The sequence below is a fragment of the Orycteropus afer genome, unplaced genomic scaffold, assembly GCF_000298275.1.
Source record: "Orycteropus afer afer isolate SDZICR_OR568_19922 unplaced genomic scaffold, OryAfe1.0 scaffold00043, whole genome shotgun sequence".
Classification (NCBI taxonomy): Eukaryota; Metazoa; Chordata; class Mammalia; order Tubulidentata; family Orycteropodidae; genus Orycteropus; species Orycteropus afer.
The window spans coordinates 12558768-12573792 of NW_006921630.1; the positions used below are offsets into that span (position 1 = coordinate 12558768).

The 15025-nt window shown below is 37.6% G+C and overlaps 1 protein-coding gene across 1 annotated transcript in view; it reads left to right on the plus strand.

The window, feature by feature from the left end:
* RGL1 (ral guanine nucleotide dissociation stimulator like 1) overlaps positions 1-15025 on the plus strand; it is a 289687-nt gene that overhangs the window by 170591 nt on the left and 104071 nt on the right. The window contains exon 3 of the mRNA XM_007937674.1: positions 10498-10706. Coding sequence (XP_007935865.1) covers positions 10498-10706 — 209 coding nt within the window. The remainder of the gene's footprint in view (positions 1-10497; positions 10707-15025) is intronic.

Below are 15025 nucleotides of genomic sequence, written 5' to 3' on the forward strand. Positions count from 1 at the left end.
CACTGACCACAGTTTACCACAATACAACAGCTCCCCCAACTTCCTCCCCATAGTTACCTCTTCCCACTGTCCATCCCTCCATGCACTCCTGTTCCCTGAACTGTCTCACTGTGCATACGCTGCCCTTCCTTCTCCCATGATTGTTCTCTCTAAGGAGTGTATCTACCTCAGGTAAGTGTTCAACTCCTATGGCTGTCTTTTGTTTGGCTGGAAGCCATAGGTGTGGGTTCAATTCTAGACCTGAAGGGCAGCTAGGGGTATAGTTTCAGGGGTTCCACCAGGCTCTATCAGACCAGCAAACCTGGTCCCCCTTTCTTCCCCCCCCATATGATTTTGGGTTTTGTTCCACATTGTTCTCCCTCTCTATCCAGGATCTCCTACATAGATTCCCCTCCGAGTGGTTGACACGCACTGACTATGCTTAAAACCTCATAATTACTTTGCCCTTTCCAATAGAAAATAGAGTCTCAGCATCTTAGCATTAGATATAAGCCTTCCATCATTATGTTGTTCCCTGCTGACTTTGCTGTCAAGTCCTTCATTTCTTCTGTTATCATGGGCCTGCAACTGCATGTTTTCCCCTTCACACCTCTTCTCTTAATGGCTTTGTTTGTGCTCCTCTCTCTGCCTGCTGTGTTCTCCCTAGCACTCTTAACTCCCACTTAGAGTTTAAAACCCAGTGCGAGCATCACCTACTCAGGAAGGCTTTTCTGATCCCTCAGTACCTTGGCTCCCTCCAGGTGCTTCTGCAATTTCCTGCCTACTTCTCCACATTTTACTAATATTGCATGACAGTGATTTCTTCATGTCTCTTTCACTGGACGGGAACAGCCTGGGTGTTAGACTGCATGCTGTTTACCTTTGTATCTCCAGTACCTTGCACAGTGCCTGGCACATTGTTGTTTTTGTGTTGTTGTTATGTGCCGTCAAGTTGGACCCGACTCATAGTGACCCTTCCTTGGGTTTCCGAGGCAGCATCACTACGGAAGTAGATTGCCCCATCTTCCTTCCGAGGAGTGGCTGGTGGGTTTGAACAGCCAGACTTCTGGTTAGCAGTCAAGTGCCTTAGGCACTACGCTACCAGAGTATAAAATAGACCCTTGGTATTTGGGATGAATGTTGGTATAGCAAGGTGGAGCTTCTTAAAATTTATAAAACCCTGGGTTATGGTGTTATATTTTTTCTTAGAAAGTTAAGACTGGAATAGTACCCATTCTTTACTCTGCTACTGTGGCCAGGATGCCAGGTAAGTGATGTTCTGAAGGCTGAGGGTGGCTTTGAGAAGGACTCCATACTGTCTCCAGTCTAATGAGGTTGTTTTTAGCAAGTTTCCTTTTAAAGTATCAGATGACTTAAGTATTATTTTGATTGAAGAATTTTTTTTTCCCTTCAAATGAGAAATACTCAAGATTCTAACAGTTTATGTTTTAGAAGGTGAAAGAATATATTTCTCCACAACTGGAAACAGAATTGAAATATGACATATTTCATCTCACTCATTCTGTCCTCTCCCCCGCATGCCAAAATTTGTAATTACCGAATTTCCACAGCTAGGACCCTTGGGCAGAGTTTTAGATATTTACCACATAGGAACAAGACATATTCTCTTAGGAGAAGCTGAATTCTAATGGCAGAAAGATTGTCCAGAAAAACAATCATGAAACATTTTTGTGGCCTCAGAGTCATGATCATGTCAGTAAAGTGATGGTCTCTGATTAAATCCAGATTGAGCTGTTTCCTGTTAGTGTGCTAACCCACAGGGCCAGCTCAGCCCTCCATGTCTTGCTTTCATAGTTTGTGTTATTAAACACTCGTCTGCCAAGAGTCCTCCCTGCCCTTTCTTTTAAATTTCAATTCAGAGTTGTTGAGATATTATGAACAAAAACAGATCATAAGGTCTCTTAAAAGGATTGTAGCTATTGAATACTTTGCTGTAAAAATGAAACTCTAAACTTTAGCATCTCCAGGCTGGCTACAGGCATTGTGTACTTTGTGTGTCTCCTTTACGTACAATTTCATTTCAAAATAATTATGGAAATCAGCAGCTAATTTTAAATTTAATGTTTCATTAAAATATTGAATAATGGGAAATAACTCACCTTCATAATACCTTGTCTTCCCCCTGTTGTAGCAAGTAGATATTAGAATAATTAGCAAGTCTTCTGAAAATAAAAATAAGTGCTCTGACACCTTAACATACGTTATTAATTTTTGAGATAATGATATTTGGCACCAGAAAAATTCCTGCACGTCATTTTATGATATTGCCATTGATGCTCATTCTTCGCATTTTCAGAGTGATTTTTTAAAACGTAATTTTTCAAAGTATTATATTGGCCATCTGTTAACTCAGATAGGGTTCTTCCTGATGTATAGATGCAAACACTGAAGAACAAAGCATGTTAAAGTTAGTTATGGGCATCAGGCATGCAAATTGAGATTTTTTTCTTTTTCTTTTTTCCCCAGAGTGAAAGGAGGATTGAAAGGAAGTGACAGGATTAATGAGTAACATAATTCTATTCCCAAGGGAAAACCTTGACTTCCTGCCAAATCTGCTTTCTGGCAGGAAAAGAGACCCACTTCATCATGTCTTTTTTTTTTTTTTTTTTAGAGAAAATGTTTTATTGTGCTAGGTGAAAGTTTACGTAGCAAATTAGTTTCCCATTTAACAATTTATACACAAATTGTTCCATGACAGTGGTTGCTGTCTCTGCAACGCGCTCACTCTCTCCTCATTTCCACACTTCCTTCCCTGTTTCCATCCCTCCAGTTTTCCTGCCCCTCCATGCCTTTTCGTGTTCACTTTTGGGCAAATGTTGCCTGGCTGGTGTCTCTCAGTTTAAAGAGCACATTCCTCCTGAGTATTACTGTTTTATGGGTCAGTCTATTATTTGACTGAAAAGTGACCTCTGGGAGTGGCTTCAATTCCAGGTTAAAAGGGTGTCTGTCTCAGGATGAGAGTCTCAGAGGTTCCTCCAGTCTCTATCAGTCCAGTAAGTCTGGTCTTTTTTTTTTTTTTAATGAATTTGAGTTTTGTTCTACATTTTTCTCCCATTCTCACTGGGACTTTCTGTTGTGTCCCTGGTCAAAGCAGTCAGTAGTGGTAGCTGGGCACTATCTAGTTTTTCTGATCTCAGGCTAGAAGAGGCTGTGGTTTATGTGGGCCATGAGTGCTGTGGACTAATTACTTTCTTGAATCTTTGCTCGTCTTAATTCTTCTTTGCCTTAGATGGGAAGAGACCAGTAGTTGTATCTTAGATGGCCATTTATAGGCTTTTAATATCTTAAATCTGACTTACCAAACTAGGATGTAAAACATTATCTTTATGAATTGTGTTATGCCAGTCGACCTGGGAGCTCTGGTAGCATAGTGCCTAAGGCACTTGACTGCTAACCAGAAGGCTGGCGGTTCAAACCCACCAGTCACTCCTCGGAAGGAAGATGGGGCAATCTACTTCCGTAGTGATACTGCCTTGGAAACCCAAGGAGGGGTCGCTATGAGTCGGGTCCAACTTGATGGCACATAACAACAACAACAACATGCCAGTCGACCTAAATGTCCCCCAACTGCAGTAACTCAGTCCTCTTAGATGTTTGGATATGTCTAAGAAGTTTCCATAACTGTGCCTCCCTGTGCTCTATTACGTATATGAATATATATGCAGCACATATAAATATGTATATGTAAATGCCCACAACTATACCTATGTGTGCACACACATGTATTCCCATATGCCCTCCCACACCTTATAGCTACACATTTACCCATTTAACCACTCACTAATGTTTGGTTGTTGTTACTGTTGCAAGAATTATACATGTTATAACATTTACTGCAGTTGTCCATTCTTCTTACATATCTCTTAGTGTCTTCATTTACCTTGGGCACTTTGTGCTGACTTCCCCCGTATTGTGTATTGCCTTTCTCTTCACCAGGATTAACACATGTCTACTGTCTAGCAAGTGATTTTCTGTTTCTCCCTGTCCCATACCTGGTAGCTATCAGAGAATGTTACTTTCTGTTTGTAAACCTGTTCCTGACTTTTTATAAAGTGGTATCATACAGTATTTGTCCTTTTGTGGTTGACTTGTTTCACTCAGTATAATATCCTTCAGATTCATCCATGTTATAAGATGTTTTGGAAACTCATCATTATTCTTTATTGTTGGGCAGTATACCATTGTATGCATGTACCACATTTTGTTTTATCTGTTCCTCTGTTGATGGACACTTAGGTTGTTTCCATCTTTTCACTATTGTGAAAAAGTGCTGCAGTGAACATGGGTGTAAATATGTCTATTGTGTCACAGCTCTTATTTCTCTAGGATATACACCTAGGAGTGGGATTGCTAGATCATAGGTTTTTCTATTTCTGGCTTTTTGAGGAAGCACCAAAACATTTTCCATAGTGGTTATGCCGTTTTACAATCCCGCCAGCAGTGTTTAATAAGAGTTCCAGTCTCCTTACATCCTTGCCAGCATGTGTTGTTGTCTGGTTTTTGATCAGTGTCATTTTTGCAGGGGTGAGGTGATATCTCATTGTAGTTTTGATTTGCATCTTTGTAATGGCTAATGAAGGAGCTCTGGTGGTGTAGTGGTTAAGGCATTTGGCTGCTAATCAAAAATTGGTGGTTTGAACCCACCAGCTGCTTTGCAGAAGAAAGGTGAGGCAGTCCAGAAACCCAATGGAGGAGTTGCTATGAATTGGAATCAATTCAGTGGCAGTGAGTTTGATTTGGGTTTGGAATGGCTAATGATCACAAGCATCTCTTTGTGTGTTTGTTGCCCACCTGAATGTCTTCTTTGGTGAAATAGCTGTCAGTTCATTCCTTTACCCATTGTTTGATTGGATTGTTTATCTTTTTTTGTTGTTGTTGTTGAGGTGTGGAAGTTTTCTATGTATTTTACACATTAGACCCTTGTCAGATATATTGTTGCCATTTTTGCCCCCCAGTCTGTAGGCTCTCTTTTTACTCTTTTGGAGAAGTCTTTTAATGAACATAATTATTTAATTTTTAGGCAGTTTCAGTTACCTACTTTATCTTCCATTGTTTTTACATTTTTAGTTGTGTTTTATAGTATATTTATGACATAAATTAGGACCCCTAATTTTGTTGCTGTGTTATCTTCCAGGGACTTCATAGTTTTAGGCTTAACATTTAGGTCTTTGATCTATTTTGAGTTAGTTTTTTTGTGTTATGTGAGTTGTGGTTCCTGTTTCAGTTTTCTGTAAATGGATATCCAGTTTTGCCAGCATTATTTGTTAAAGAAACTGTCTCTTCCCCATTTAATGGACTTCAGCCCTTTGTCAAAGATTAACTGTTCATAACCAAAAAACCAAACTCAGTGCCATTGAGTAAGGTCCTGACTCATAGTGATCCCTCCTGGGGTTTCCGAGACAGTATCTCTGTGGAAGTAGCTTGCCCATTCTTCCTCCTGAGGAGTGGCTGGTGGGTTTGAAATGCCACCCTCTGGTTAGCAGTCAAATGCCCTAGGCACTACACCACCAGAGCTCCTTAGCTGTCCATGTTGTTGTTGCTGTTGTTAGGTGCTATCGAGTTGGACCCGACTCATAGCGACCCCTCCTTGGGTTTCTGAGGCAGTATCACTACGGAAGTAGATGATGGATATCCTTCTGGGTTCTCAATTCTGTTCAGTTTTTCTTTGTGTCATTGTACCAGGCTGTTTGAGCTACTGTGACTGTATAGTAAGTTATTCTTCAATAATGCTTTAATTATTTGGGGCCTCTTTCCTTTCAATGTAAGTTGGAGATTTAATTTTTCAATTTTGTCAAAGGATATTGTTGGGATTGGGATCTGAATGGCATTATAGCTATAGATCACTTTGGTTAGTATTCACATTTTCACCAAATTAAATTTTCCAACCCATGAGCATATATTATGTTTTTCCATTTATGTAGGTCTCTTTTGGTTTCTTGTATAGTGTTTTTAGTTTTCCTTATATAAGTCTTTCACATCCATGGTTAGATTTACTCCTAGATATTTTATCCTTTTGGGCACTATTATAAATAGTATTGTTTTCTTGGTTTCCTTTTGAGAGTTCTCCTTGTTAATATAGAGGAATTGAATTGATTTTTGTATGTTGATCTTGTACCCAGCCACTTTGCTGGATCTTTGCATTAGTTGAAGTAATTTTCTTGTGGAGTCTCTGGGATTTTGTGTATATAGGATTATATCATCTCTAAATAGGAATAGTTTTTCTTCTTTCTTACCAATCCGAATGCCATTTATTTCCCTTTTTTCCTTACTGTTCTGGCTAGCACTTTCCATACAATATTGAATATGAGTAGAGATAATGAGCATCCTTGTCTGGTTCCTGTTCTCAAGGGGAATGCTTTCAGTCTTTCTCTGTTGAGAATAATGTTAGCTGTTGGTGTTGTGTATATGCCCTTAATTGTCTTTTGGAATTTCCCTTTTATTCCTATTTGCTGAGAGTTTCTTTCAGGAAAGGGTCTTGGATTTTATCAGATGTCTTTTCTGCATTGATTGAAATGATAATATGATTCTTTTCCTTTGTTTTATTTATGTAGTGAATTATGTTGATTGGTTTTCTAATGGTGAGCCATCCTTGCATCCCTAGCATGAATCCTACCTGATTTTGATGTATTATTTTTTTTTGATACGCTGTTGAATTAGGTTGGCTAGAATTTTGTTGAGAATTATTGCATCTATATTCATGAGGGATATTGGCCTGTAATTTTTTTTTTATGTGTGTGTGGTATCTTTGCCTGGCTCTGGTGGCAGAGTGGGTAAGGCATTTGGCTGCTAAGCAGATGGTCAGCGGTTCAAACCCACCAGCTGCTCCACTGCTCTGCAGAAGGAAGATGAGGCAATCTACTTCTGAAAAGATTGACAGCCTTGTGAACTCAGTGGAAGTCTCTATGAGTCAGAATCAACTCGGTGGCAGTGGGTTTGGTTTGGTGTGGTTTTTTGCCTGGCTCTAGTATCAGAATTATACTTGCTTCGTAGAATGAATTCAGGAGTGTTCCATCATTTTCTGTGTTGTAGAATAGTTTGAATAGAGGTGGTATCAGCTCTTCTCTGAATATTTGGTAGGATTTTCCAGTGAAGCCATTTGGTTTGGGGCTTTTGTTGTTATTTAACTGACGTCTTCATTATTTTTTCTTTTGTTATGGCTCTACTTAGGTTTTCTGCTTCTGTGTTGTTAGGTTACGTAGGTAGGTATTGTGTTTCCAAAACTTTTTCTATGTCTTATAGGTTCTCAAATTTGTTAGAGTACGTTTTTTTCCACAAAATTGTGATTCTTTTTTACTCAGTTGGTTCTGTTGTAATGTCATCCATCTCATTTCTTATTTTTGATAATTCACATCTCATTTTTTTTTTCCCTTTGTCAATTTGGACTGTGGTTTGTCAGTTTTATCAAGCTTCTTAAAGAGTTGATTTCTGTTCTTGTGGTTCCTTCTACGCTGTTTCTGTCTTCCCTTTCATTTATTTCCGTTCTGATCTTTATTATCTCCTTTCTTCTTTTGCTGCTCCTTTTCTGTTTGTTCAAGTTGTAACATTAAGCTCTTGATTTTGACCCTTTCTTCTTTTTTTGATGTGTGTGTTCTCTGAACACTGCTTTTGCTGTGTCCAAAAGGTTTTGTTATGTGCCTTTTCATTCTTATTTGATTCTAAGAATTTTTAAATTCCTTTTTAAATTTCTTCTATTACCCAGTAGCTTTGAATCATCTTATCTTTTGACTAGGACTTTTCTCTGTGTTTGAATTTTCAGCTACATCAACATTCAGTGAAAATTTAGTTGTTTTGAATAGTCATTACTGTCAATAAGGAAAGATTCAGTTTTAAAGTGGAGTTTGTGTAAATTGTAAGTAAAGTAAGGATTCTCAAACAACAAAATTATTTGGTAAGGGAACCCTGTCATCACAAGCTAGAGAAGCTTGATTTAGCATTAGAGATTGAATACCCCAAGATTGAGGAGCTATTTCTTTTGTTGTTGATGTTCATATTTGACATTGAATTATATTTTTAAGTTACTATTTTCTAATATTATTAAGGTTAATAATTACTTTAGCCTGGTCTTTTCAAATGACACAGTAAAAAACACAGAGCAATAGAGAATCCCTAAATTTTGATACTAAGGAAGAGATGAAAGGAATATATATTTGACGATGAAAATTAACATCATATTTTGTAATCTTTTTGATTTTTTTAAGCGAAGTGATAAATATGAATTAAATTTTAAATGCATCACAATGGTTCATTAAGCTAAAACCAAAGTGTGTTCATTCTGAAGTTCTGCAAGATCCTCTGAAAATAAAGAGAAATCCATTTGGAAGTGTCATATACCACATCCCTACCTTAGAGTTTCATTCATTAAGAAACATTAACATTAGCATGTCAAAGATGTAAGAAATTCTGTGGTAAAGAACTGTCTTTGAGTTTGTTGAACCCTGTAGTTCCCAGCCTTGAACACACAAACTTCTTTGTTGTAGCTATTAGGTTGCAGCACACACTTAGGGTAACACATTGCCAAGTAATTAAAAATGTAATTAGAATTTGAAAGCATGTATACTTTCATTTACTGTTTCTGGTTAAGGTAATTGAACCTCTGGGAGACAAATGGAAGCTATTAGGGCTGTCCTAAAAATACTTATAAAGTGATAAAGAACAATAATTAGGCCATGATCTGAGTCAAAAGGTCTAGGAAACCTAAAGAAACATTTGATATTTTGCCTCAACTAGTTCACTCTCTTCAGTAAACTAGAAAATCTCTTTTAAGATTTTTACATGAAGAAATAAAGCCATCTACTACATAATATTATCTTTTAGCAGTTAACATGATGATACTAAGCTATTCTAACCCCCCTTTCCAAAAGTAGTTGCTTCCACTTTGATCTTCCACAGTCCCTTCCAGTGGTTTAATTTCTGGATAGATTATATAATATTTCTCTATATAATTTGTTAAAGGAGTTCTGATGGCTCAGTAGTTAAAGCATTCAGCTGCTAACCCAAAAGGTCAGCAGTTCAAATCCACCAGCCACTCTGGGAAAAAGATGTGGCAGTCAGCTTCTAGAACGATTTACAGCTTTGGAAACCCTATGGGGCAGTTCTACTCTGTCCTATACAGGTTCCTATGTTTTAGAATCAACTCAGTGGCAGTGGGTTTGGCTTTTTTGGTATATATAATTTGTTTTACACACACACACACATACAGAATGTAAGGTCCTAAAATTTTATTATTCGTAATTAAGTTTTAAGCTTTGCAGATTTTATCATTAATCAATTCTTCTGTATTATGGCTTAGGTCTATCAAGGTACAATTATACATATCCTGTAGAGCAGCTGGGAGCTCTGGTGGCCTAGTGCCTAAGGCATTTGACTGCTAACCAGAAGGCTGGCAGTTCAAACCCACTAGCCACTCCCCAGAAGGAAGGTTGGGCAATCTACTTCCATAGTGATACCACCTCAGAAACCCAAGAGGGGTCACTATGAGTCGGATCTGACTGCATTGTAGTGGTTGTGTTTTTGCATTTGTGGAGTGGCTGGTGGTTTTGAACTGCTGACCTTACCGATTAGCAACTGAATGCTTTAACCACTGCACCACCAAGCTCCTTCAGCAATGTGTATTTATGTTTTCATTCACATGTAATAGCTATTTTTCACAAGCAAATATCTTCTCATGGCAAGTTTCCAGAAGATGAGGGTCATGTATGCCACTGCCCCTTCCGTTACTCCCCAGAGATTAGTCTAGGGCTGTTTGGTACAGCCACTTCTCAGTCAACTCTGTTAACAGATTATGATAATATTAGGTCAGAATGCGCATTGCCTCCCATAGGCTGAAGGATGTCAGACTGTGATTCTGAACACTGTAATATGTATGGAAATCAACATTGGTATACTTGTAAATGTTTAACCAAAGACTCAGGAGGGAGAGAGGAGGACCCTAATTTTTAGTGCTTGCCAATTTCTGTGTAGAAACACTCCCACTGTGGCTTATTTAAAAAAAAAAAAAAAATCTATTGCAAGCTATCAACATGATGTCAGCTGGCGCACATAGTTTCTAAAAATTTGTCAATCAGCTTTCCCAAGCTGGTATGAGTCAGCTCCAGCACACCACTGTAGAAGCTGCCTTTAAGAATGAATTTGAAAATTTGCCAAGGAACAATAGAAAGGGAATGATTGATAGCATTTGCTAAATGCAATCCAGGGATCATAGAAAATAATCTTGGTAAAATATGCCAACAACCTAAATACTGAAGTAGGTAGAATGTAACCACTGTGAAGTAATACTTCTACTTTTAGAAAGTGAGGAAACACACACACGCACACACACAATTACCATCACCACCACTGCACTCATAGGGGGAGAGCATTGCTTTACATGACTTAAAGAGAAATTACATAAGATCCAACAATGCATACTAAAGTCTGTGGCTCTCAACTATTTCAGGGTTTTCAGTTTTACTTTAAGGATTGATTTCTCCTGATTGTAATCCTTGATTTATTGTACAGGTTGAAGGGGACCAGCTGCCTCCAGGGCATACAGTCAGTCAGTATGAGACCTGTAAGATCAGGACCATAAAAGCTGGCACCTTGGAGAAGCTTGTGGAAAACCTGCTGACAGCTTTTGGGGACAATGACTTTACCTATATCAGTATCTTCCTGTCAACATACAGAGGCTTTGCCTCCACTAAAGAAGTGCTGGAACTGCTGCTGGACAGGTAAGAGTCTGAAGGCATTTGAGAGTTGATAGAAATGTAGGGCTGTTTGCAGAACGAAGATACGAGGTTCTGAATCACCTGCATTCGGTATGCTGTAGAGGTATGTGTGAGGATGGGTTAACTGGAAGGAATGATTTCTGGAACAAATAGCATGGAGATTATTCAGGAAATACCTATGGCTTATTTCTGAGGAATAAATAAATCTCATAAAAATCTACAAAAGCATTAAGAGTTAATACCATAAATCTAGACTCAATTGTTTATGGATTTGAGTTACTATTTGTTATCCTAAGTTTTTTCCATTATTTTGTAATGCTATATAATGCCAGTAAATAATCAATTGACCAGGTTTCTTATAGGGTTGTTGTGAGGATTAAATGAAATAATGTGTGGAGCTCATTATTAGGCATATGTTGTTGTTGTTATGTGCCGTCAAGTCGGACCCGACTCATAGCGACCCCTCCTTGGGTTTCCGAGGCAATATCACTATGGAAGTAGATTGCTCCATCTTCCTTCCGAGGAGTGGCTGGTGGGTTTGAACTGCCAGCCTTCTGGTAAGCAGTCTAGTGCCTTAGGCACTATGTTACCAGAGCTCCCTATTAGGCATATAGGAAGCAGCTAATGAACTCTAATGATGATGATGATGATGATGATGATGATGATGGTATCAGCCATCATGTGTTGGTGCCTTATGAATATGTGTGTAAAGATGGTCCTTGATCTATGTTGTGAAGTCACATACTGCATATTGTAGAGTGGTGGAATTGTAATCCACACATCAATAATCTGTATTTTCCCCCTTATTTTTATTTATAATTAAACTTGGTCTTTAAAAAAAAAATCTGTTGTTGAATTGACTTGATGTTGGGAGGGAGAAAACTGACAGCCAAACAATTGTTTTAGAATTCTAAGAATCTGCATCCAAATCCTTATATTCTGCAGTTTCCTGCATAAGGAAGGAAATGAGATAGGGTGTTTTTGTTGGGTCATTGTGGTTGTTGATTTTTGTTAACTAGACTTTTTTATTTTAAAAGTAATACACACTCATGTTAAAAATTCTTGCATTACAAAAGGGTGTTAAGAAAATTGTTAAAGTTTTCTCATATTGCTGTTTTTTTTTATTCTTCCAAATAATAGTTACTAGATTTTTAAAAATAAGTAGAAACAGAAACAGAAAAATAAATAGACTATAATCTAACTAAGGGAGCTCTGCCAGCATAGTGCCTAAGGCATTTGACTGCTAACCAGAAGGCTGGCCGTTCAAACACACCAGCCACTCCTTGGAAGGGAGATTGGGCAATCTACTTCCATATGATACTGCCTCAGAAACCCAAGGAGGGGTTGCTAGGAGTCAGATCTGACTCGACGGCAGTGAGTTTTACCCTAACTAAGCAGAAATGTTTATTAACATTTTATAAATAGAAGTAATCCACATATATGGTGAAAAATTCAAACAGTTTAGAGAATTAAAAAATTAATTAAAATTTTCCTTTTCTCCAAGTTCCTGAGTCACAGTCCTCCTACGTAATCACTCAAAATCATTCGTTTTGTAGCATTCCAGAATTTTCTCTGTATACAAGGAGAATCACAATATACAATCTCTTTTGCAACTTTTTTCCTCATCCATGTATTGCAAACAATTTTTCTCATTAAATGTAAGTATTGATATACATAAAATGCTTAAAACCAGTGGCTAGTATATAGAAAGTATTCAAAACACGTATGTTACTATTATTTCAATATGAGCGCATACAGATAGATCTACCATGTTCTTTCTAATGGCTTTATAGTATTTATTGAATAAATTACTCAGGATGGACATTTCAACTATCTCAATTTTTTTTTTTTTTAACTTTTGTAAATACTGCTGCAAGGAACGTTTTTGAACACGTGTCTTTTGAGTATTTGAGAATTGTATAGAATAGGGAGCTCTGGTAGCATAGTGCCTAAGGCATTTGACTGCTAACCGGAAGACTGGCAGTTCATATCCACCAGCCACTTCTCAGAGGGAAGGCTGTACAATCTACTTCCGCAGAGATACTGCCTCAGAAACCCAAGGAAGGGTCACTAGGAGTCAAAATTGACTCGATGGCAGTGAGTTTGGTTTTTGGTCATAGAAAAGTGATCGATAGGTCAAAATATAAAACATTTTAAAATTTAAAAGATATTTCCAAGTCGCCTTCCAAAGGGTTTCACCAACCATACTCCTGCCCACAGAGAATAAGAGTGTTGTTTCAGTTCTCTTATGCCCTTGTCAGACATATTGTCAGGGTATTTTTATTTCTACTGATCACACCATTGAAAAATGGCAGCTCATTGTTTCTGAGTTTATATTTCTTGTATTTATGAGTGAGGTTTAGCATCTTTTGAGGTACTTATTGGACATTTGTGTTTTCTTTTCTATGTATTATCTTTTCCTATCCTTTGCCCACTTTTCTTTCGACCTAACATTTATCTCATTGTAACTATTTATAGATCAAGAAAATTAGTATTTTGCTTATCACATGTTAGAAATATTTTTTCTATGCATAGATGCATATGAAATGAAATTATTTGGATCAGTGGTTGTTCATGTGTTCATTAAGGAACATGCATGAAATATTTGTTCTTTATCATGTGTCAGTCTGGGCTGCAGCATAGATAGGAAGTTCTATAGTTTCTTATGTAGCAGTACTTGAGCGAATATTAAGCCTGGGATATGAACCTGTGGAGTTAGTCATTGCTTTCATAGTTCTTTTACTTATGTATCTCAAATCTATAAAGAGAACCTGAAGAATTACATATACAGTCTCTTTTTTATATTTCATACTTATATCAAAGGATGTAGTATGTTAACTGTTGGCAGGCAGTTTGAGGTCAGAACATCAAAAATTCCTGTAAGTTTACTTTGGAATTGGTAACTTCTTCTCCTCATGGGGCAAGTCCATTGATAATAGGCTGCAGATGTCCCCTCCGTATAGGAGTGTATGCGGATTCCAGCTGCCTGTCATAAATAGTGAACAGACACACAGGAATAAGAGTGTTTGTGTCTCACCTGCATCCAGCTTTTATTTGATGATTTCTTTTTTTTTTTTCCAACTATAATACAACCCACCAGCCACTCCTTGGAAGGAAGATGGGGCAATCTACTTCTGTAGTGATACTGCCTCAGAAACCCAAGGAGGGGTTGCTATGAGTCGGGTCCGACTCGACGGCACATAACAACAATAACACAATCATAATACATGGACATTTTTGGATTTTTTAACATACTGACTGGATGACAAATAACAGAATCAATATTAATTCAAACTACATTTTTTAAGGTGTAACTGAATGAAGAGTTAAGATTTATTTTGTACCATCCAAACCTTGAATTTAATGGCATAGTCCAGTCCTTTGCTTGCTTCTGAAATGAGTGGAATCAATGACTACTGAATGATTATAAAATACCCGTTGCTCTGCAAAACACCATGTGGATGGACCTCAAAGAAACATGACTTGGTCTTTGCACTCGAGACACTTCAGAAGTAGATATACTGTGAAGTTGATGGTACTTAAGCTCCTGGTTCCCTTATTTGCATAGGCCCTTTCCAGTACCTTCTGCATAATTCTATATTAATAATTTTGATTTTTTCTTCTTAGAGAGGACTCCTTAAAGGATATAGATTGGCTCCACAAAACCTGGATCCACTTCTGAATAAAATTTTACTTAAAAGATGAGGCTGAAAATCACGAAACAAGTAGACAACAGCTTAACACAGTAAACAAAGCTGTAACATGTTTTGCGGATGAAACAGTAGAGAAGTTCAGTGAGATAAGTCCTGTTTACTTATTTACTTATGTATAACAGAAATTAGAATTTGTCCATATACGTATAAATCTCAACATGAATATTTCTTCCTCACTCCATTTTTCATTCACACTTTAGATCTTGTGGTCAGAGTTTAATCTCTGAATGAATTTAACCAAAATGCATATTCTGTGAAATACCAAGTTCTTAAGTTGGTTGTTGGAGCTTTTAATGTCTGTAATTAGGAGGTAAGAAATTAAGTTGCATGAACGTGCCTTTTCCGAAAATAATCACTTGAAATATTATTTTCTTGTCAGTGAAATGTGGTAGATTTGTTTGTGGGTCACTGATGTGAATTTATTATTACTATTTCGTTTTGTTTCTTAATAGTAGATGGTGGATGGCTTACCTTCTTGAATTTAAAACTGAGACATTATCAGAACCCTAATCAGTCAAGAAGGGGCTCTGGTAGCATAGTGCCTAAGGCACTTGACTGCTAACCAGAAGGCTGGTGGTTCAAACCCACCAGCCACTCCTCGGAAGGAAG